The sequence below is a fragment of the Salmo trutta genome, chromosome 15 (genome assembly GCF_901001165.1).
Source record: "Salmo trutta chromosome 15, fSalTru1.1, whole genome shotgun sequence".
In the NCBI taxonomy this organism is placed as follows: domain Eukaryota; kingdom Metazoa; phylum Chordata; class Actinopteri; order Salmoniformes; family Salmonidae; genus Salmo; species Salmo trutta.
The window spans coordinates 8,162,699-8,187,735 of NC_042971.1; the positions used below are offsets into that span (position 1 = coordinate 8,162,699).

Here is a 25,037-nt window from a genome sequence, read left to right on the forward strand (position 1 = left end):
TCAACCTCTCCTCTCCTGCTGATTCCTTTATATGTCACTCCTATACCAGCCCCTCTCCCACTCCACTCTACCTCCCAGTAACAGCGCCCAGTCAGACCCTCTCTACACAGCACCTGTCCACAGCCCTCAAATCTCTCTGGGTGATCAGGATACGGCTGCTTCTCTGTCGTATGTGTCACCTTTCTGTTCTCCTCAGACAGAGAGAGGAGTCTGTTTACTGTGTTTAGGTCCAGTGTGAGATCACAGACATCTGATGGATGAAACCAGACACAATATTAGAAATCATCATCAATCACATTAGAATGTTAACTCACTTTTCACTAATTCATTTAATGTAGATGTTTCTAGGTATCAAAAGGAGAAGTTAAGGTAACTTGAGACTTGTTGAATGATCACATGTTATACTGTATGGTAATATAATACACTTATTCACAATAATTACACACACACACACACACACACACACACACACACACACACACACACACACACACACACACACACACACACACTGTCATATCAACTCTTTGTAAACGTTGGTGTCCCTGATTCCTGCTTCTGTAGAACTACAGTTGATATTTATTATGACCAAGTCAGTAATGATGGGGGTCTTTGACTTAACTTGAATTAAGACTTATTCTTAGTCATATTCTTCACAGCAGTCAACACTCACATTTTCTAATCCCAGGTTTCATTCTGTTCTCTCCACCATGTTCCACACTGTAGCGGTAAGCAGAAAAACAGACAGTCATTGAGGAATACAACTGAACTCTCACACACACACACACACACACACACACACACACACACACACACACACACACACACACACACACACACACACACACACACACACACACACACACACACACACACACACACACACAGTCAGCATATAACTTTGTCCAAGTGGTGGTCAGAATGTTTGTCTTAACTAGCCTGAAAAGTCAAACATGTCTGATATGAACATTGACATAAACCCTCCACATACTTGAGTTTCTCCAGTCTGCAGTGTGGATCCTCCAGTCCAGCAGAGAGCAGTGTGACTCCTGAGTCTCCTGGGTGATTGTAGCTCAGGTCCAGCTCTCTCAGGTGTGAGGGGTTTGACCTCAGAGCTGAGACCAGAGAAGCACAGCCTTCCTCTGTGACTAGACAGCCTGACAGCCTGCAAAGAGTCAAATCATATTAAAATCACACTGCTGTTCTTTGGTGGTGAAAATAGTGGCAGTATATTTCTTCAACATATTCAGATACATCAGTGTCCTGAAACCTGCCATATCTATTCATAAATTAATGTATCATTATTAGAAATGACAAATTATCAAAGAATTGCTTATAGATAGAAAAATATATAGTACAAATATTTGAGTAGACTGATCAGACCAGTTTAAAATCAGTATCAGTCAAAAGACAGACAGTGAGGTATCAGATATAGATTGTATTGAGTATACAGTCCACACCATATCTATTTTGACAGTGAAGCAAACATTTTAAATGTGGCTCTATAATCCAACATTTTGTATTTCAGATCAAATGTTTCATATGAGGTGACTGTATATAATGTCACCTTTTATTTGAGGATATTATCATACATATCTGTTTCACCATTTAGAAAAATGGAAGCACTTCATGTATTTAGTCCCCCTATTTGAAGAAGTCATAAGTATTCTGACCAATTCACTCATAGTGTATTAAAGTAGTCAAAAGTTTAGTATCTGGTCGTAAACATGTTGGTTGCATTTGCAGTTTGTTTGGCCCAATAATAAAATGGTGGATGATGACTGGATAATTTTCTAAGTGAGTAGATAACATGTTTCTAAACACTACTAAATGAACCCTGATGATAACATCATTAATACAAATCATGAATGAATCATGAATAATAGTGAGTGAGAAAGTTACAGAGGCTACAACAAAACATACTAACCTCTCACCATTACCAATAACAGAGGCTACAACAAAACATGCTAAGCTCTCACCATTACCAATAACAGAGGCTACATCAAAATATGCTAATCTCTCACCATTACCAATAACAGAGGCTACAACAGAACATGCTAACCTCTCACCATTACCAATAACAGAGGATACAACAAAACATGCTAACCTCTCACCATTACCAATAACAGAGGATACAACAGAACATGCTAACCTCTCACCATTACCAATAACAGAGGCTACAACAAAACATGCTAACCTCTCACCATTACCAATAACAGAGGCTACAACAAAACATGCTAACCTCTCACCATTACCAATAACAGAGGATACAACAAAACATGCTAACCTCTCACCATTACCAAAACAGGGGAGATTAGCATTTATACTGATATTTGTGGCTCTATAACTTTGTTATTCATCATTATTCACATCGAAACGGTAAAATATATGTATGAATTCCCTCAAATAAAAGGTGACATTCTGTACTGTCGCCTAATATGAAACATTCCATCTTAAATCCAAAATTCTGGTGCATAGCACCAAATTTAAAACTGTAAGCTTCACTGTCCAAACACATATGGTGTGGACTATGTGTGCCTGGTAAACACATGTGGATCTGGTGAACAGTTATCACTTGTGGACCAACTACAGGAATACTGACCTCAGAGTTTTCAGTTTATAGTGGGGATTCCCCAGTCCAGCAGAGAGCAGCTTCATTCCTGAATCCTTCAGGTCATTGTTACTCAGATCCAGCTCTCTCAGGTGTGAGGGGTTTGACCTCAGAGCTGAGACCAGAGAAGCACAGCCTTCCTCTGTGACTAGACAGCCTGACAGCCTGCAAAGAGTCAAATCATATTAAAACCACACTGATATTCTTTGGTGGTGAAAATAGTGGCAGTATATTTTTTTCTACAATTTCAGATACATCAGTGTCCTGAAACCTGCCATATCTGTTCGTAAATGAATGTATCATTATTATAAATGATCATAATACTACTTTTAGAGAGAGACATGTATAGTACAAATATTTGAGTAGACTGACCAGACCAGTTTAAAAAGCAGTATCAGTCAAAAGACAGACAGTGAGGTATCATATTTAGATTTTATTGAGTATACAGTCCACACTATATATAATACTGACCTCAGAGTCTCCAGTTTACAGTGGGGATTCCCCAGTCCAGCAGAGAGCAGCTTCACTCCTGAATCCTTCAGGTCATTTTTTCCCAGATCCAGCTCTCTCAGGTGTGAGGGGTTTGACTCCAGAGCTGAGACCAGAGAAGCACAGCCTTCCTCTGTGACTAGACAGCCTGACAGCCTGACAAAGAGATCATCATGACTTCACAAACACACTGTTAATTTAACGAGTAGTGTAGAAGGACAATTATCCTTTAATTGTAATTGATATGTGAAAATTAACATAGAATATCCAGTTCGTTAACTGTAACACCCCCAAGGTCCTGTGGTGAAACGAGTATTGCTGTGCAAGGTATTGGGCAACAGCTTTTGTCCAGTGTGTGGGTGTCCAGTGTGTGACCCCTGTGTGTGTGTGTGTCCAGTATGCGTCTAGTGTGTGTCCAGTGTGTGTCCAGTGTGTGTCCAGTGTGTGTCCAGTGTGTGTCCAGTCTGTGTCCAGTGTGTGTGCGTGTGTGTCCAGTGTGTGCCCAGTGTGTGCCCAGTGTGTGCCCAGTGTGTGTGTGTGTAAAAGTGTGTCCAGTGTGTGTCCATTGTGTATGTCCATTGTGTGTCCAATGTGTGTTTGAGATGACACACACTATGGGCACACACACACACACACACACAAAAACATCTTGTGGTGTTCTGCATTTTTTTTTTTTTTTTTTCAAAGATGGTGTAGCAGTCAGACGTCTTTGTCTTTGTCTTTGTCTTTGTCTTTGTCTTTGTCTTTGTCTTGTCCCTTGTATATATATTTTTATATATTTTTCTTTGCATATCTTTTTAAAATATTTTCCTAAACCTCAACTTTTAAATACTCTCCTGCAACCCGGCTCACCCAATGTGGTGTGGATCGTTTTTTTCTAAAGTATTAATATTTACTTCGGATCTGGAATCCCTCAACTGAAGATAGCCAGCTAACTACCTACCAGCTATCAGTCAGCAAACCATTGCTAGCGGTCATCAGCTAACCTTTAGCTCAGAAAGCTCTCGCTAGTTCGTACAATGTGACTCAAACCAGAGCATAACGGACCTATTTTTCTCTCCATATCCTCGGATTCCTACCGCAAACTCTGAAACTTTTCATCTGGATCTTCGCAACTAGCTAACCGCAATCCCGGGTGACTACTCCTGGCTAGCGTTTCCATCCCGGAGCAAGCACCAATTAGCCTGAAGCTAGCCCGGCTAGGGCTCCTGGGCTACCACCGAAGCCCACTCCCGGGCTACAATATCCGGACCCTTTCTACTGCCGGTACGGGGCACGGAACCCCGCTGATCCTCTACGACTGGAATACCGACAAAATCTGCCCGAGGATTCCAACAGGCCCCTCAGGCGCGACGTCCGCTGAAGGCCAATTCTGCTAACCGCGGCCTGCTAGCTATCTAGAGCTACTTGGAACGCCACCTTCCACGACTGGTCTATCGACGTCACTGCACAACATCCCCCAAAGTGGATGATGACTGGATTAATATTCTGTCTAAGTGAGTCCATAACATGTTTCTAAACACTACTAAATGAATCCTGATGATGCCATGATTAATACAAATCATGAACGAATCATGAATAATAATGAGTGAGAAAGTTACAGAGGCAACAACAAAACATGCTAACCTCTCAACATTACCAATAACAGAGGCTACAACAAAACATGCTAACCTCTCACCATTACCAATAACAGAGGCTACAACAAAACATGCTAACCTCTCACCATTACCAATAACAGAGGCTACAACAAAACACGCTAACCTTTCACCATTACCAATAACAGAGGATACAACAAAACATGCTAACCTCACACCATTACCAATAACAGAGGATACAACAAAACATGGTAACCTCTCACCATTACCAATAACAGAGACTACAACAAAACATGCTAACCTCTCACCATTACCAATAACAGAGGATACAGCAAAACATGCTAACCTCTCACAATTACCAATAACAGAGGCTACAACAAAACATGCTAACCTCTCACCATTACCAATAACAGAGGATACAACAAAACATGCTAACCTCTCACCATTACCAATAACAGAGACTACAACAAAACATGCTAACCTCTCACCATTAACAATAACAGAGACTACAACAAAACATGCTAACCTCTCACCATTACCAATAACAGAGGCTACAACAAAACATGCTAACCTCTCACCTATACCAATATCAGAGGCTACAACAAAACATGCTAACCTCTCACCATTACCAATAACAGAGACTACAACAAAACATGCTAACCTCTCACCATTACCAATAACAGGGGAGATTAGCATTTATACTGATATTTGTGGCTCTATAACTTTGTTATTCATCATTATTCACATCGAAACGGTAAAATATATGTATGAATTCCCTCAAATAAAAGGTGACATTCTGTACTGTCGCCTAATATGAAACATTCCATCTTAAATCCAAAATGCTGGAGTATAGCACCAATTTTAAAACTGTAAGCTTCACTGTCCAAACACATATGGTGTGGACTATGTGTGCCTGGTAAACACATGTGGATCTGGTGAACAGTTATCACTTGTTGACCAACTACAGGAATACTGACCTCAGAGTCTCCAGTTTACAGTGGGGATTCCCCAGTCCAGCAGAGAGCAGCTTCACTCCTGAATCCTTCAGGTCATTGTTACTCAGATCCAGATCTCTCAGGTGTGAGGGGTTGGACCTCAGAGCTGAGACCAGAGAAGCACAGCCTTCCTCTGTGACTAGACAGCCTGACAGCCTGCAGAGTCAAATCATATTAAAACCACACTGATGTTCTTTGGTGTTGAAAATAGTGGCAGTATATTTTTTTCTACAATTTCAGATACATCAGTGTCCTGAAACCTGCCATATCTGTTCGTAAATGAATGTATCATTATTATAAATGATCATAATACTACTTTTAGATAGAGACATGTATAGTACAAATATTTGAGTAGACTGACCAGACCAGTTTAAAAAGCAGTATCAGTCAAAAGACAGACAGTGAGGTATCATATTTAGATTGTATTGAGTATACAGTCCACACTATATATAATACTGACCTCAGAGTCTCCAGTTTACAGTGGGGATTCCCCAGTCCAGCAGAGAGCAGCTTCACTCCTGAATCCTTCAGGTCATTTTTTCCCAGATCCAGCTCTCTCAGGTGTGAGGGGTTTGACTCCAGAGCTGAGACCAGAGAAGTACAGCCTTCCTCTGTGACTCCACAGCCTGACAGCCTGACAAAGAGATCATCATGACTTCACAAACACACTGTTAATTTAACAAGTAGTGTAGAAGGACAATTAACCTTTAATTGTAATTGATATGTGAAAATTAACATAGAATATCCAGTTCGTTAACTGTAACACCCCCAAGGTCCTGTGGTGAAACGAGTATTGCTGTGCAAGGTATTGGGCAACAGCTTTTGTCCAGTGTGTGGGTGTCCAGTGTGTGACCTGTGTGTGTGTGTGTGTCCAGTATGCGTCTAGTGTGTGTCCAGTGTGTGTCCAGTGTGTGTCCAGTGTGTGTCCAGTGTGTGTGTGCGTGTGTGTCCAGTGTGTGCGTGTGTGTCCAGTGTGTGCGTGTGTGTGTGCCCAGTGTGTGTGTGTGTAAAAGTGTGTCCAGTGTGTGTCCATTGTGTATGTCCATTGTGTGTCCAATGTGTGTTTGAGATGACACACACTATGGGCACACAGACACACACACACACACGCACACACTCACAAAAACATCTTGTGGTGTTCTGCATTTTTATTTTTTTTTTCAAAGATGGTGTAGCAGTCAGACGTCTTTGTCTTTGTCTTTGTCTTTGTCTTTGTCTTTCTTTGTCTTGTCGTGTCCCTTGTATATATATTTTTATATATTTTTCTTTGCATATCTTTTTTAAAATATTTTCCTAAACTTCAACTTTTAAATACTCTCCTGCAACCCACCTCACCCAATGTGGTGTGGATCGTTTTTTTCTAAAGTATTTCTATTTACTTCGGATCTGGAATCCCTCAACTGAAGATAGCCAGCTAACTACCTACCAGCTATCAGTCAGCAAACCATTGCTAGCGGTCATCAGCTAAACTTTAGCTCAGAAAGCTCTCGCCAGTTCGTACAATGTGACTCAAACCAGAGCATAACGGACCTATTTTTCTCTCCATATCCTCGGATTCCTACCGCAAACTCTGAAACTTTTCATCTGGATCTTCGCAACTAGCTAACCGCAATCCCGGGTGACTACTCCTGGCTAGCGTTTCCATCCCGGAGCAAGCACCAATTAGCCTGAAGCTAGCCCGGCTAGGGCTCCTGGGCTACCACCGAAGCCCACTCCCGGGCTACAATATCCGGACCCCTTCTACTGCTGGTACAGGGCACGGAACCCTGCCGATCCTCTACGACTGGAATACCGACATAATCTGCCCGAGGATTCCAACAGGCCCCTCAGGCGCGACGTCCGCTGAAGGCCCATTCTGCTAACTGCGGCCTGCTAGCTATCTAGAGCTACTTGGAACCCCACCCTCCACGACTGGTCTATCGACGTCACTGCACGACATCCCCCAAAGGCCCTTCTGCTAACTTGCTAGCCCCGGTCTGCTAACTGCTAGCTTGCTAGCCCCAGTCTGCTAACTGCTAGCTTGCTAGCCCCGGTCTGCTAACTGCTAGCTTGTTAGCGCCGGCCTACTAACTGCTAGCTTGTTAGCCCCGGCCTGCTAAATGTCTGAATCGCCGTGTCCCCAGCCGGCCCAACCACTCACTGGACCCATATGATCACTTGGCTACGCTGCCTCTAATATCAATATGCCTCGTCCATTACTGTCCTGGTTAGTGATTACTGTCTTACTTCACTGTAGAGCCTCTAGCCCTGCTCAATATGCCTTAACCAACCATGTTGTTCCATCTCCTACATATGCCATGACATCACCTGGTTTAAATGTTTCTAGAGACTATATCTCTCTCATCATTACTCAATGCCTAGGTTTACCTCCAATGTACTTACATCCTACCTTACCTTTGTCTGTACACTATGCCTTGAGTCTATGCTATCGTGCCCAGAAACCTGCTCCCTTTACTCTCTGTTCTGAACGTGCTAGACGGCCATTTCGTAAATCCTTTAGCCGTACCCTTAACCTACTTCTCCTCTGTTCCTCTGGTGATGTAGAGGTTAATCCAGGTCCTGCAGTGTCTAGCTCCACTCCCACTCCCCAGGTGCTCTCATTTGTTGACTTCTGTAACCGTAAAAGCCTTGGTTTCATGCATGTTAACATTAGAAGCCTACTCCCTAAGTTTGTTTTACTCACTGCTTTAGCACACTCTGCCAACCCAGATATCTTAGCCGTGTCTGAATCCTGGTTTAGGAAAACCACCAAAAACCCTGAAATCTCCATCCCTAACTATAACATTTTCCGCCAAGATAGAACTGCCAAAGGGGTGGTGTTGCAATCTACTGCAAAGATAGCCTGCAGAGCTTTGTCTATCCAGGTCTGTACCTAAACAATTTGAGCTTCTACTTCTAAAAATGCACCTTTCCAGAGACAAGTCTCTCACCATTGCCGCTTGCTACAGACCACCCTCTGTCCCCAGCTGTGCCCTCGACACCATATTTGAATTGATTGCCCCCCCATCTATCGTCTGAGCTCATGCTGCTAGGTGACCTAAACTGGGACATGCTTAACACCCCGGCCATCCTACAATCTAAGCTTGATGCCCTCAATCTCACACAAATTATTAATGAACCCACCAGGTACAACCCCAATGCCGTAAACACGGGTACCCTCATAGATATCATCCTGACTAACTCGCCCTCCAAATACACCTCTGCTGTGTTCAATCAAGATCTCAGCGATCACTGCCTCATTGCCTGCATCCGTAATGGGTCTGCGATCAAACAACCACCACTCATCACTGTCAAACGCTCCCTAAAACACTTCTGCGGGGTAACCTGGAATGACATTGACCTCATCCCATCAGTAGAGGATGCCTGGTTATTCTTTAAAAGTGCCTTACTAGGGTAGGGGGCAGCATTCAAAATTTTGGATGAAAAGCGTGCCCAAAGTAAACTGCCTGCTACCCAGGCCCAGAAGCTAGGATATGCATGTAATTGGTAGATTTGGATAGAAAACACGCTAAAGGTTCCAAAACTGTTAAAATAATGTCTATGAGTTTAACAGAACTGATATGGCAGGCGAAAATCAGAGGAAAATCCATCCAGGAAGTGCTATTATTTTGAAATGGCTGTTTTTCCATTGAAAGCCTATCCACCATACAATGACTTATGACCCAGTTCACGATCCCTATGGCTTCCACTACATGTGGCCAGTCTTTAGGCATTGTTTCAGGCTTTTACTCTGAAAAATGAGGGAAAAACACCCCTTTCAATGAGAGGACAGTGGACATTTCTAGAAATGAGTCCAGCGCCGGGAGCCCGTTATTCTTGTTTCTCCTTTTCTTTTGATGAAGCTATTGTCCGGTTGAAATATGATCGATTATTTATGACAAAAACAACCTGATGATTGATTATAAACATCGTTTGACACGTTTCTACGAACTTTTATGGTACTTTTTATATTTTTCGTCTGCATGCTGTGACCGCGTTTAGGTTCCAATGGATTAGGTTTTTGAACATAAAGAGGGACATTATCGAACAAAACGAACATTTATTGTGTAACATGGAGTCTTGGGAGTACAACCATATGAAGATCAAAGGTAAGTGATTATTTTTATCGCTATTTCTGAGTTTTGTTACTCCTCTACTTGGCTGGTTACTGTTTGTAATGATTTGTCTGCTGGGCGCTGTTCTCAGATAATCGCATGGTTTGCTTTCGCCGTCTTTTTGAAATCTGACACCGTGGTTGGATTAACAAGAAGTTCATCTTTAAACCGATGTATAACACTTGTATGTTTTATGAATTTTTATATTCATAAAAATGTGCGTCCCACACCCCCTAGAGAGGTATAATAAGCTCCATTCAAAAATTGTTGAACTAGGAATAGATATAGTCCTTGGTTCACTCCAGACCTGTCTGCCCTTGACCAGCACAAGAACATCCTGTGGCGTTCTGCATTAGCATCGAATAGCCCCCGTGATATGCAACTTTTCAGGGAAGTTAGGAACAAGTATACACAGGTAGTTAGGAAAGCTAAGGCTAGTATTTTCAAACAGAAATTTGCATCCTGTAGTACAAACTCAAAAAAGTTCTGGGACACTGTAAAGTCCATGGAGAATAAGAGCACCTCCTCCCAACTGCCCACTGCTCTGAGGCTGGGAAACACTGTTATCAACGATAAATCCACTATAATTGAAAATTTCAATAAGCATTTCTCTACGGCTGGCCATGCTTTCCACCTGGTTACCCCTACCCCGGTCAATTGCCCGGCACCCTGCACAGCAACCCGCTAAAGCCCCCACCATTTCTCCTTCACTCAAATGCAGATAGCTGATGTTCTGAAAGTGCTGCAAAATCTGGATCCCTACAAATCAGCTGGGCTAGACAATCTGGACCCTCTCTTTCTAAAATTATCCGCCGAAATTGTTGCAACCCCTATTACTAGCCTGTTCAACCTCTTTCATGTCGTCTGAGATCCCCAAAGATTGGAAAGCTTCCGCGGTCATCCCCCTCTTCAAAGGGGGATACACTCTAGACCCAAACTGTTATAGACCTATATCCATCCTGCCCTGCCTTTCTAAAATCTTTGAAAGCCAAGTTAACAAACAGATCACCGACCATTTCAAATCTCACCGTACCTTCTCCGCTATGCAATCTGGTTTCAGAGCTGGTCATGGGTGCACCTCAGCCACGCTCAAGGTCCGAAACGATATCATAACTGCCATCGATAAAAGACAGTACTGTGCAGACGTATTCATCGACCTGGCCAAGGCTTTCAATTCTGCCAATTAACGCACTGTTATCGGCAGACTCAATAGCCTTGGCTTCTCAAATGACTGCCTCGCCTGTTTCACCAACTACTTCTCAGATAGAGCTCAGTGTGTCAAATCGGAGGGCCTGTTGTCCGGACCTCTGGCAGTCTCTATGGGGGTGCCACAGGGTTCAATTCTCAGGCCGACTCTCTTGTCTGTATATATCAATGATGTTGCTCTTGCTGCTGGTGATTCTCTGATCCACCTCTACGCAGATGACACCATTCTGTATACTTTTGGCCCTTCTTTGGACACTGTGCTAACAAACTTCCACACGAGCTTCAATGCCATACAACTCTCCTTCCGTGGACTCCAATTGCTCTTAAATGCAAGCAAAACTAAATGCATGATATTCAACCGATCGCTGCCCACACCTACCCACCCATCCAGCATCACTACTCTGGACGGTTCTGACTTAGTATATGGGGACAACTACAAATACCTAGGTGTCAGGTTAGACTGTAAACTCTCCTTCCAGACACACATTAAGCATCTCCAATCCAAAATTAAATCTAGAATTGGCTTCCTATTTCGCAACAAAGCCTCCTTCACTCATGCTGCCAAAAATACCCTCGTAAAACTGACTATCCTACCGATCCTTGACTTCGGTGATGTCATTTACAAAATAGCCCCCAACACTCTACTCAGCAAACTGGATGCAGTCTATCACAGTGCCATCCATTTTATCACCAAAGCCCAATATACTACCCACCACTGCGACCTGTATGCTCTCGTTGGCTGGCCCTCACTACATATCCGTCGCCAAACCCACTGGCTCCAGGTCATCGATAAGTCTCTGCTAGGTAAAGCCCCGCTTTATCTCAGCTTACTGGTCACCATAGCAACACCCACCCGTAGCACGCGCTCCAGCAGGTATATTTCACTGGTCATCCCCAAAGCCAACACTTGCTTTAGCCGCCTTTCCTTCCAGTTCTCTGCTGCCAATGACTGGAACGAATTGCAAAAATCTCTGAAGCTGGAGTCTTATATCTCCCTATCTAACTTACAGAATCAGCTGTCGTAGCAGCTTACCGATCACTGTACATAGCCAATCTGTAAATAGCTGACTACCTCATCCCCATATTATTACTTACACTCTTGCTCTTTTCCACTCCAATCTCTCTACTATTGCCTACCTCCCTACTCTTCTACATTTGCACAAACTGTACATAGATCTTTCTATTTTTATTTTATTTTGTGTTATTGACTGTACTTTTCTTCATGTGTTTTTGTCGCATTGCTTTGCTTTATCTTGACCAGGTCTCAGTTGTAAATGAGAACTTGTTCTCAACTGGACTACTTGGTTTAATAAAGGTGAAATAAAAAATAAAAAAAACACTGGACACACACACACACACACTGGACACACTGGACACACACACACTGGACACACACACACACAGCACACACTGGACACACACACAGTCAACATATAACGTTGTCCAAGTGGTGGTAAGAATGTTTGTCTTAACTAGCCTGATAAGTCAAACATGTCTGATATGAACATTGACATAAACCCTCTACATACTTGAGTTTCTCCAGTCTGCAGTGTGGATCCTCCAGTCCAGCAGAGAGCAGTCTGACTCCTGAGTCTCCTGGGTGATTGTAGCTCAGGTCCAGCTCTCTCAGGTGTGAGGGGTTTGACCTCAGAGCTGAGACCAGAGAAGCACAGCCTTCCTCTGTGACTAGACAGCCTGACAGCCTGCAAAGAGTCAAATCATATTAAAATCACACTGCTGTTCTTTGGTGGTGAAAATAGTGGCAGTATATTTTTTCAACATATTCAGATATCAGTGTCCTGAAACCTTCCATATCTATTCGTAAATTAATGTATCATCATTAAAAATGACAAATGATCAAAGTATTGCCTGCAGATAGAAACATATATAGTACAAATATTTGAGTAGACTGATCAGACCAGTTTAAAAGCAGTATCAGTCAAAAGACAGACAGTGAGGTATCAGATATAGATTGTATTGAGTATACAGTCCACACCATATCTATTTTGACAGTGAAGCAAACACTTTAAATGTGGCTCTAAACTCCAACATTTTGGATTTCAGATCAAATGTTTCATGTGAGGTGACAGTATATAATGTCACCTTTTATTTGAGGGTATTTTAATTAATACATACAGTTGAAGTCAGAAGTTTACATACACCTTAGCCAAATACATTTAAACTCAATTTTTACAATTCCTGACATTTAATCCTAGTAAAAATCCCCTGTCTTAGGTCAGTTAGGATCACCACTTTATTTTAAGAATGTGAAATGTCAGAATAATAGTAGAGAGAATGATTAATTTCAGCTTTTATTTCTTTCATCACATTCCCAGTGGGTTAGAAGTTTACATACACTCAATTAGTATTTGGTAGCATTGCCTTTAAATGGTTTAACTTGGGTTAAACGTTTCGGGTAGCCTTCCAAAGCTTCCCACAATAAGTTGGGTGAATTTTGGCCCATTCCTCCTGACAGAGCTGGTGTAACTGAGTCAGGTTTGTAGGCTTCTTGCTCGCACACGCTTTTTCAGTTCTGCCCACAAATTTCCTATAGGATTGAGGTCAGGGCTTTGTGATGGCCACTCCAATACCTTGACTTTGTTGTCCTTAAGCCATTTTGCCACAACTTTGGAAGTATCGTTGGGGTCATTTTCCATTTGGAAGACCCATTTGTGACCAAGCTTTAACTTCCTGACTGATGTCTTGAGATGTTGCATCAATATATCCACATAATTTTCCTCCCTCATGATGCCATCTATTTTGTGAAGTGCACCAGTCCCTCCTGCAGCAAAACACCCCCACAACATGATGCTGCCACCCCCGGGCTTCACGGTTGGGATGGTGTTCTTTGGCTTGCAAGCCTCCCCCTTTTTCCTCCAAACATAACGATGGTCATTATGGCCAAACAGTTCTTGTATTGTTTCATCTGACCAGAGGACATTTCTCCAAAAAGTACGATCTTTGTCCCCATGTGCAGTTGCAAACCGTAGTCTGGCTTTTTTTATGGTGGTTTTGGAGCAGTGGCTTCTTCCTTGCTGAGCAACCTTTCAGATTATGTCGATATAGGACTCGTTTTACTGTGGATATAGATACTTTTGTACCTGTTTCCTCCAACATCTTCACAAGGTCCGTTGCTGTTGTTCTGGGATTGATTTGCACCAAAGTAAGTTAATCTCTAGGAGACAGAACGCGTCTCCTTCCTGAGCGGAATGGCGGCTGTGTGGTCCCATGGTGTTTAGACTTGCGTACTATTGTTTGAACAGATGAACGTGTTATCTTCAGGCGTTTGGAAATTGTTCCCAAGGATGAACCATACTTGTGGAGGTCTACATTTTTTTTCCTGAGATCTTGGCTGATTTCTTTTCATTTTCCCATGATGTCAAGCAAAGAGGCACTGAGTTTGAAGGTAGGCCTTGAAATACATCCAAATGATGTCAATTAGCCTACCAGATGCTTCTAAAGCCATAACATAATTTTCTGGAATTTTCCATGCTGTTTAAAGGCACAGTCAACTTAGTGTATGTAAACTTCTGACCCACTGGAATTGTGATACAGTGAATTATAAGTGAAATAATCTGTCTGTAAACAATTGTTTCAAAAATTACTTGTGTCATGCACAAAGTAGATGCCCTAACCGACTTGCCAAAACTATAGTTTGTTAACAAGAAATTTGTGGAGTGGTTCAAAAACACGTTTTAACGACTCCAACCTAAGTGTATGTACACTTCTGACTTCAACTGTATGTGATTCACAATTAAAAATGAAATTCTGATGATGCCATGATAAAGAAAAATCATGAATGAATCATGAATTAGAATGAGTGAGAAAGTTACAGAGGCCACAACAAAACATGCTAACCTCTCACCATTACCAATAACAGAGGATACAACAAAACATGCTAATCTCTCACCATTACCAATAACAGAGGATACAACAAAACATGCTAACCTCTCACCATTACCAATAACAGAGACTACAACAAAACATGCTAATCTCTCACCATTACCAATAGCAGAGGCTACAACAAAACATGCTAACCTCTCACCATTACCAATAACAGAGGCTACAACAAAACATGCTAACCTCTCACCATTACCAATAACAGTCTACAACAAAACATGCTAACCTCTCACCATTACCATTGACAGAGGCAACAACAAAACATGCTAACCTCTCACCATTACCAATAACAAAGGCTACAACAAAACATGCTAACCTCTCACCATTACCAATAACAGAGGCTACAAAAAACATGCTAACCTATCACCATTACCAATGAAAGAGACTACAACAAAACATGCTAACCTCACCATTACCAATAACAGAGGCTACAACAAAACATGCTAACCTCTCACCATTACCAATAACAGAGGCTACAACAAAACATGCTAACCTCTCACCATTACCAATAACAGAGGATACAACAAAACATGCTAACCCCTCACCATTACCAATAACAGAGGCTACAACAAAACATGCTAACCTCTCACCATTACCAATAACAGAGACTACAACAAAACATGCTAACCTCTCACCATTACCAATAACAGAGACTACAACAAAACATGCTAACCTCTCACCATTACCAATAACAGAGGATACAACAAAACATGCTAACCTCTCACCATTACCAATAACAGAGGCTACAACAAAACATGCTAACCTCTCACCATTACCAATAACAGAGGCTACAACAAAACATGCTAACCTCTCACCATTACCAATAACAGAGGATACAACAAAACATGCTAACCTCTCACCATTACCAATAACAGAGGCTACAACAAAACATGCTAACCTCTCAACATTACCAATAACAGAGGATACAACAAAACATACTAACCTCTCACCATTACCAATAACAGAGGCTACAACAAAACATGCTAACCTCTCACCATTACCAATAACAGAGGCTACAACAAAACATGCTAACCTCTCACCATTACCAATAACAGAGGCTACAACAAAACATGCTAACCTCTCACCATTACCAATAACAGAGGCTACAACAAAACATGCTAACCTCTCACCATTACCAATAACAGAGGGGGTATGATCATTGTGCCGCTGTAACTTTCTCATTCATTCTCGATTCATTCTTATTCTTACTGACAATACAAGTGAAGTGACTCCAAAATGACAGGACATTATTCACCAATCAGTTTCTATTAGGAAAAACATAATCCAAAATATAACCAAAACAAACTGCAAATGATTTCAACAAGTTTGTAGAATCACAAGCTTGATGTAATCACTGCAGGCATGGAATATGGGACCAAATACTAAACTTATGACTATTTTAATACAATATAAGTGAATTTGTCCAAATAATTAAGACTTCTTCAAATGGTAGAACTACAGTGCCTTGCAAATGTATTCATCCCCCTTGGCATTTTTCCCATTTTGTTGCATTACAACATGTAATTTAAATTGATTTTATTTGGATTTCATGTAATGGACAAACACAAAATAGTCCAAATTGGTCAAGAGAAATAAAAATAAATGACTTGTTTAAAAAATAAAGTTAAAAACAGAAAAGTGGTGCGTGCATATGTATTCACCCCCTTTGCTATGAAGCCCATAAATAATATCTGGTGCAACCAATTACCTTCAGAAGTAACATCATTAGTTAAATAAACTCCACATGTGTGCAATCTAAGTGTCACATGATCTGTCACATGATCTCAGTATATATACACCTGTTCTGAAAGGACCCAGAGTCTACAACACCACTAAGCAAGGGGCACCATCAAGCAAGCGGCACCATGAAGACCAAGGAGCTCTCCAAACAGGTCAGGGACAAAGTTGTGGAGAAGTACAGATCAGGGTTGGGTTATAAAAAAATATCAGAAACTTTGAACATCCCACGGAGCACCATTAAATCCATTATTAAAAAATGGAAAGAATATGGCACCACAACAAACCTGCCAAGAGAGGGCCGCCCACCAAAACTCACAGACCAGGCAAGGGGGGCATTAACCTGTTTAGGATAGGGGGCAGTATTTTAACGGCCGGATAAAAAATGTAACCGATTTAATCTGGTTATTACTCCTGCCCAGAAACTAGAATATGCATATAATTAGTAGATGTGGATAGAAAACACCCTAAAGTTTCTAAAACTGTTTGAATGGTGTCTGTGAGTATAACAGAACTCATATGGCAGGCCAAAACCTGAGAAGATTCCATACAGGAAGTGCCCTCTCTGACCATTTCTTGTCCTTCTATAGCCTCTTTATAGAAAATAGAGGATCTCTGCTGTAACGTGACACTTTCTAAGGCTCCCATAGGCTCGCCAGAACAGGGTAATGATGACTCTGCAGTCCCTGGGCGAAAAACAGTAGGGCATTTGGAAAGTGGTCGCTCTGAGAACAATGACACGGGCGCGCGCATGCATGTGAAGACTCCATTTTCAACTGTCAGTGTTTGAATGAAAACACTGACAGGTCTCCCGGTCGGAATATTATCGCTATTTTACAAGAAAAATCGCATAAAAATTGATTTTAAACAGCGTTTGACATGCTTCGAAGAACGGTAATGGAATATTTTGAAAATTTTTGTCACGATATGTGCCGGCGCTTCACCCTTCGGATAGTGTCTTGAACGCAAGAACAAAACGCAGCAATTTGGATATAACTATGAATTATTTGGAACCAAAACAACATTGGGTGTTGAAGTAGAAGTCCTGGGAGTGCATTCTGACAAAGAACAGCAAAGGTAATCCAATTTTTCTTATAGTAAATCTGAGTTTGGTGAGTGCCAAACTTGGTGGGTGTCAAAATAGCTAGCCCGTGATGGCCGGGCTATCTACTCAGAATATTGCAAAATGTGCTTTCACCGAAAAGCTATTTTAAAATCGGACCAAGCGATTGCATAAAGGAGTTCTGTATCTATAATTCTTAAAATAATTGTTATGTTTTTTGTGAACGTTTATTGTGAGTAATTTAGTAAATTCACCGGAAGTGTTCGGTGGGTATGCTAGTTCTGAACGTCACATGCTAATGTAAAAAGCTGTTTTTTTATATAAATATGAACTTGATTGAACAAAACATGCATGTATTGTATAACATAATGTCCTAGGAGTGTCATCTGATGAAGATCATCAAAGGTTAGTGCTGCATTTAGCTGTGGTTTGGGTTTTTGTGACATTATATGCTAGCTTGAAAAATGTTTGTGTGATTATTTCCTGCTGGGTACTCTCCTGACATAATCTAATGTTTTGCTTTCATTGTAAAGCCTTTTTGAAATCGGACAATGTGGTTAGATAAAGGAGAGTCTTGTCTTTAAAATGGTATAAAATAGTCATATGTTTGAAAAATTGAAGTTTTGGGATTTTTGAGGACTTTGTAATTCGCGCCACGCTCTATCATTGGATATTGGCGAGGCGTTCCGCTAGCGGCATATCTAGATGTAAGAGGTTAATCAGAGAGGCAAAGATAACCCTGAAAGAGCTGCAAAGCTCCACAGCAAAGATTGGATTATCTGTCCATAGGACCACTTTAAGCCGTACACTCCACAGAGCTGGGCTTTACGGAAGAGTGGCCAGAAAAAAAGCCATTAAAGAAAAAAATAAGCAAACACGTTTGGTGTTCACCAAAAGGCATGTGGCAGACTCCCCAAACATATGGAAGAAGGTACTCTGGTCAGATGAGACTAAACTTCTGCTTTTTGGCCATCAAAGAAAACACTATGTCTGGCGCAAACCCAACACCTCTGATGACATGCTGTGGGAAACACTGGGAAACTGGTCAGATTTGAAGGAATGATGGATAGGGCTAAATACAGGGAAATTCTTGAGGGAAACCTGTTTCAGACTTCCAGAGATTTAGAGACCGCTAAAGCAACACTCGAGTGGTTTAAGGGGAAAAATGTAAATGTCTTGGAATGGTCAAGTCAAAGCATAGACCTCAATCCAATTGAGAATCTGTGGAATGACTTACAGATTGCTGTACACCAGTGGAACCCATCCAACTTGAAGGAGCTGGAGCAGTTTTGCCTTGAAAAATGGGCGAAAATCCCAGTGGCTAGATGTGCCAAGCTTATAGAGACATTCCCCAAGAGACTAGCAGCTGTAATAGCTGCAAAAGGTGGCTATACAAAGTATTGTCTTTGGGGGAGTGAATAGTTAAGCACGGTCAAGTTCTCTTTTTTTCGTATTTCTTGTTTGTTTCACAATGAAAATATTTTGTATCTTCAAAGTGGTAGGCATGTTCTGTACATCAAATGATACAGACCCCCCCAAACATCTATTTTAATTACAGGTTGTTTTATTTGATTTATTTCACCTTTATTTAACCAAGTAGGCAACAAAATAGGAAAAATGCCAAGGGGGTGAATACTTTTGCAAGCCACTGTATATACATACAATTCTTTCATTTCTAAATGGTAAAACATGAATACTCTCAAAAAAAAGGTGACATTCTGTACTGTCACCTAATATGAAACATTCGATCTCAAATCCAACATGCTGGAGCATATCACCAAAATGTATGGTGTGGACTATGTGTGCCTGGTAAACACATGTGGATCTGGTGAACAGTGTCATGACGTTGGCCTCTTTGGGTACAGGAAGGACAGTTGACCCCCTCCCCTTTGTACCATCACCCAACCTACCTTCCCCCCAACCCAGGGTTGTAAAAATTCCAAGAGGAGAATCTACTACAACATGTTTCATAGAGAGACAAAGGAAATTCTTCCAACTCATAGAATTGGAGAACCGAGCGACATGTGTGTTCTGGAGAAGATATGGAAGATTGATGAAGACTCCAGCTACGAACTGGTCCGCTTGGTACAATTTTGTGATACTCAGAAGACACAATATAGCCATATTACCCTAAAACGGTCTACATGATAGCCTCAGCGATGAGACTGAATCCACATGGTTGTATAAAATGTATTAATAAGGATAAAGCTATTTGTAATACATTGAGATGCTATGTACTGATGTTAATGTGATAGAATTGTATTTCTGTAACCAAGTCTAACTCAGTCATAGGCACGCCCCCAGGGACACATACAGGACCAGGCGTCATTTGACAAGCCTGTTCTATGGGCACTATAAAACACCCCCTGATTTACATTTCTTGAGACCAGGCCTACACTCCATTGCGAGTTGGCCCATAGGTTTGACCATCCAAGTACTCTACTGAAAGTGAACTATACCACGTGGTTAACTTTTACTATCGAGACCGACAGAATAAGAACAAGTCTTTGATATTAATTATTAGTCTGCAGCTAAGTAAATTATATCATCGAACGCGAAGACCAACGAAACATCCATTCTATGACAACATTAATGAATGTCGCTCTGAAAGATCCATTCTAACCGAGAGAGAGAGAGAACGCGGACAAAACTCTCCAACAGAACGACGCTCCAACAAGGATCCCGACGACACATGAGCGTAAATATATATTGATTGCAATTGTTCCCAAATGAGTGAGCCTTCAATTGTCAATTGTTAATATTAATGAACTCTGTGTAACTTTTCAGCTGACCGTTTATGACCCATTGTCTAACAGACCAGCCATGCTTGTTAGCCATTAGGGCACATTACTATACCAATCCTTTGTGACGATAATTACTGTTTGTATGTTTTCTGTTAATTACTTAGTGTAGTAAATAAATGATTTTAAGACAATTGATGTATGGATGATTTTAGTAAAGACTGGGTTCGTGCAAATACAACAATTTACGATTTACGAAGTTTGGAATGAGACTGGATGCGAGGTAAAATACACCATTCAAACCAGAAGATAATCGGCCTATATTATAATATAGAAAAGTTATATTAGGAAAATTATAACTTTGTAATCTGAATATTTTTCTTGGTGCCCCGATCTCCTAGTTAATTACAATTAAACGATTAATCAGTTTAATCGCGTGATAATAATTACAGGGAGTTAATTGATAAACCTATCTTCAGTTTAATGGTACCGAAAGACACGACAACAGTTATCACTTGTTGACCAACTACAGGAATACTGACCTCAGAGTCTCCAGTCTGCAGTGTGGATCCTCCAGTCCAGCAGAGAGCAGCTTCACTCCTGAATCCTTCAGGTCATTGTTACTCAGGTCCAGCTCTCTCAGGTGTGAGGGGTTTGACCTCAGAGCTGAGACCAGAGAAGCACAGCCTTCCTCTGTGACTCCACAGCCTGACAGCCTGACAAAGAGATCATCATGACTTCACAAACATACTGTTAATTTAACGAGTAGTGTAGAAGGACAATGGCAGATGCATTTGGTTTATTCTCTCAAACAACACATAGATTCTTCTTCCGTCTCCTAGAATTGTATGGTCATATTGTTATAATAGATTGAATATCTGATTCAATATGTTGTTCAATATAATATTATATACATATTATAATACATATTTTCTCTAAACTGAATATTTCTTCCTGATGATAAGTTCTTAAATGTCATTTGATGTACTCACAGAGCAGCTCTGGAGGCTTTGACCACTGGCAGCAGCCTCAGAAGACCTTCCTCTGATCTGGAGAATTTCTTCAGGTCAAACACATCCAGCTCCTTTTCTGAAGTCAGCAACACAAAGACCAGAGCTGACCACTGTGCAGGTGACAGGTTGGGTTCTGAGAGACTTCCTGATCTCAGGAAGCTTTGGATCTCCTCCACTAGAGAATGGTCATTCAGTTCATTCAGACAGTGGAACAGATTGATGCTCCTCTCTGGAGAGGGATTCTCCCTGATCTTCTCCTTGATGTACTGGACTGTTTCTTCATGGCTCTGTGAGCTGCTTCTTGTCTTTGTCAGTAGACCACGTAAGTGCTTCTGATTGGACTCCAGTGAGAGGCCCAGAAGGAAGCGGAGGAAAAGGTCCAGGTTTCCTGTCTCACTTTGTAAGGCTTTATCCACAGCACTCTTGTAGAAAGTAACTTCAGGCTTGTCTCTGAACAGCAAAGAAAATATACTGGACTTTGTTTGCTGTTTGTCCATTAGATTCTCATTGTTGTTGATGAATGAGAGGAACACATATACAGCAGCCAGAAACTCCTGAATGCTCAGATGCACGAAGCAGTACACCTTGTCCTGGTACAGCCCACAATCCTCTTTAAAGATCTGTGTGCACAATCCTGAGTACACTGAGGCTTCATTGACATCAATGCCAGCCTCTTTCAGGTCTTCTTCATAGAAAATCAGATTGCCATTCACAAGCTGTTGAAAAGCCAGTTTTCCCAGTGACAGAATGCTCTCTTTATTCCAGTATGGACCTGTCTCTTCTTTCCCAAGATACTTTTCATTCTTCTGTTTGGTATGAAACACCACAAGGTGTGTGTACATCTCAGTCAGAGTCTTGGGCATCTCTTCTCTCTTATGTTTCAGCATGTGTTCAAGGACTGTTGCAGAAATCCAACAGAAGACTGGAATGTGGCACATGATGTGGAGGCTCCTTGATGTCTTTATGTGTGAGATGATTCTGTTGGCCAGGTCCTCATCCCTGAATCTCTTCCTGAAGTACTCGTCTTTCTGTGGGTCATTGAACCCTCGTACCTCTGTTACCTGGTCAACACACCCTGAAGGGATCTTATTGGCTGCTGCAGGTCGGGTAGTTATCCAGAGGAGAGCAGAGGGAAGCAGATTTCCCTCGATGAGATTTGTCAGCAGAACATCCACTGAGGTTGACTCTGTGACGTCACAAAAGATCTTGTTCTTCTGGAAGTCTAGGGGCAGTCGGCACTCATCCAGACCATCAAAGATGAACAGAACTTTGTACTTGTCGTAGTTGGAGATTCTTGATTGTTTGGTTTCCATTGAGAAGTGATTAAGAAGTTCAATCAAAGTGTGTTTGTCCCCTTTCATCAAATTCAGCTCCCGGAAAGGGAATGAAAACACAAATTGAACATCCTGATTGGCTTTTCCTTCAGCCCAGTCCAGAATGAACTTCTGCACAGAGACTGTTTTTCCAATGCCAGCGACTCCCTTTGTCAGCACAGTTCTGATAGGTTTGTCTTGTCCAGTTAAGGGTTTGAAGATGTCGTTACATTTGACTGCAGTCTCTGGTCTTGCTTGTTTCCTGCTTGTTGTCTCAATCTGTCTCAGCTCATGTTCATTATTGACCTCTCCTGTTCCACCCTCTGTGATGTAGAGCTCTGTGTAGATCTTATTGAGAAGTGTTGGGTTTCCTTGTTTAGCGATCCCCTCAAATACACATTGAAACTTCTTCTTTAGATTAGATTTGAGTTCACGTTGGCAAATCACAGCAAGCTCATCTGAATGAAGAAATAGCACAGAGGATATTAATATTACGTCTGTTTTAATAACTACAGTATTGTAGGACTGTTATAAAGTTTTAAATTATAATAATTTATTCTCTTAACTGTCTGTATAAATGTGTAAATGTTTTCATAATGCATTACAGACTGGTGTGACTGATTATATTATTATTGGTATTATTGATGGTATTATTAATGTTTTCTCTCTCTCTCTCTGTCTCTCTCTCTAAATTAATCAACACAACACATCCCTGCTGCTACTTGACGAGGTCACTAGGTGTTGTGTTAAGGCTGCTACAATATCATTGAGTCACACAGCTACTTTAGCTGTACTTTAGCTACAGCTTTTAAATGTTATAAAACTGCATTCAACATGAGGCAGACAGATCTTACATTTCTCCAGTGTGTCAGCGAGCTCCTTCTGGTTCATTTTCCTCAGGACGTGCAGTGTGATCTTCAGAGCCCCCTCTCTGGCACTGCTCTCCTGCTTCTCATCTTCAGCATCCACCACTTCCTCATCCTGCTTCTGACTCTCAAAGCCTTCTGGGAGTTCAGGACTAAGAATCCTCTTGAACATCTTCAGCTCGTTCTTCACAAATGTCATCATTTTCTCTTCAAGCAACTGAAATATATCAAGTAAATAAGTTAAGCAAGAGAAGAAATGCTTTCTCATTAACACATTAATGAATAATTGACAGATCAACTTTACTTGAGGTAAACAAAAACAAATGTTCATAACAGGACCACATACACTGTATATAGAGTCCAGGTCTGTTTGATGACTCTGGGAAGACTGACCACTGAGAATCTCTGACTCTGATCTCTCCTGTTGGTTTCTGTGGACAAAACATGAGATTACATCTCCTCATCCAGGGAGTGAGTGAGTACGGACAGACAAACAGACAGACATAGACAGAAAGTCAGAGACAGACAGAAAGAGACAGACAGAGAGACAGACAGACAGAGACAGACAGACAAACAGAGACACAGACAGAAAGTGGGACAGACAGTCAGAGACAGACAGAAAGAGACAGACAGAAAGAGACAGACAGAGACACAGACAGACAGACAAACAGAGACACAGACAGAAAGCGGGACAGACAAACAGAGAGACAGAGACAGACAGACAGAGACAAACACAGACAGACAGAGACAGACAGACAGAAAGCGGGACAGACAGTTAGAGACAGACAGAAAGAGACAGACAGAAAGAGACAGACAGAGACACAGACAGACAGACAAACAGAGACACAGACAGAAAGCGGGACAGACAAACAGAGAGACAGAGACAGACAGACAGAGACAAACACAGACAGACAGAGACAGACAGACAGAAAGCGGGACAGACAGTTAGAGACAGACAAACACAGACAGAGACAGACAGACAGACAGACAGACAGACAGACACATACAGACAGAGAGGGACAGACAGACAGACAGACAGAAAGCGGGACAGACAGTCAGAGACAGACAAAGACAGACAGATACATACAGAGAAAGACACACAGACAGAAATTAGAAAGACAGACAAACAGACAGACATAGACAGAAAGCCAGACAAACAGACAGACAGACAGAGACACAGACAGAAAGCGGAACAGACAGTCAGAGACAGACAGAGACAGACAGACAGAGACACAGACAGAAAGACAAACAGAGACACAGACAGAAAGCGGGACAGACAGTCAGAGACAGACAAAGACAGACAGATACATACAGACAGAGAAAGACACACAGAAATTAGAAAGACAGACACAGAGACAGAAACACAGACAGACAGAGAGAGATAGTGTTACAGATACAGGTAGTGTGTATCCTG

The 25,037-nt window shown here is 41.6% G+C and overlaps 1 protein-coding gene across 1 annotated transcript; it reads right to left on the bottom strand.

Moving 5' to 3' along the window:
• Nucleotides 1–5,722: 5,722 nt before the first annotated feature.
• Nucleotides 5,723–23,831, bottom strand: LOC115148413 (NLR family CARD domain-containing protein 3-like; the record flags this gene model as incomplete). The annotated part of the gene is made up of 4 exons (XM_029690294.1): nucleotides 5,723–5,846; nucleotides 20,974–21,147; nucleotides 21,424–23,215; nucleotides 23,612–23,831. Coding segments are annotated over 4 exons (2,310 nt in total), but the record flags the coding sequence as incomplete, so codon positions are not given.
• Between the last annotated feature and the right edge of the window lie 1,206 nt (nucleotides 23,832–25,037).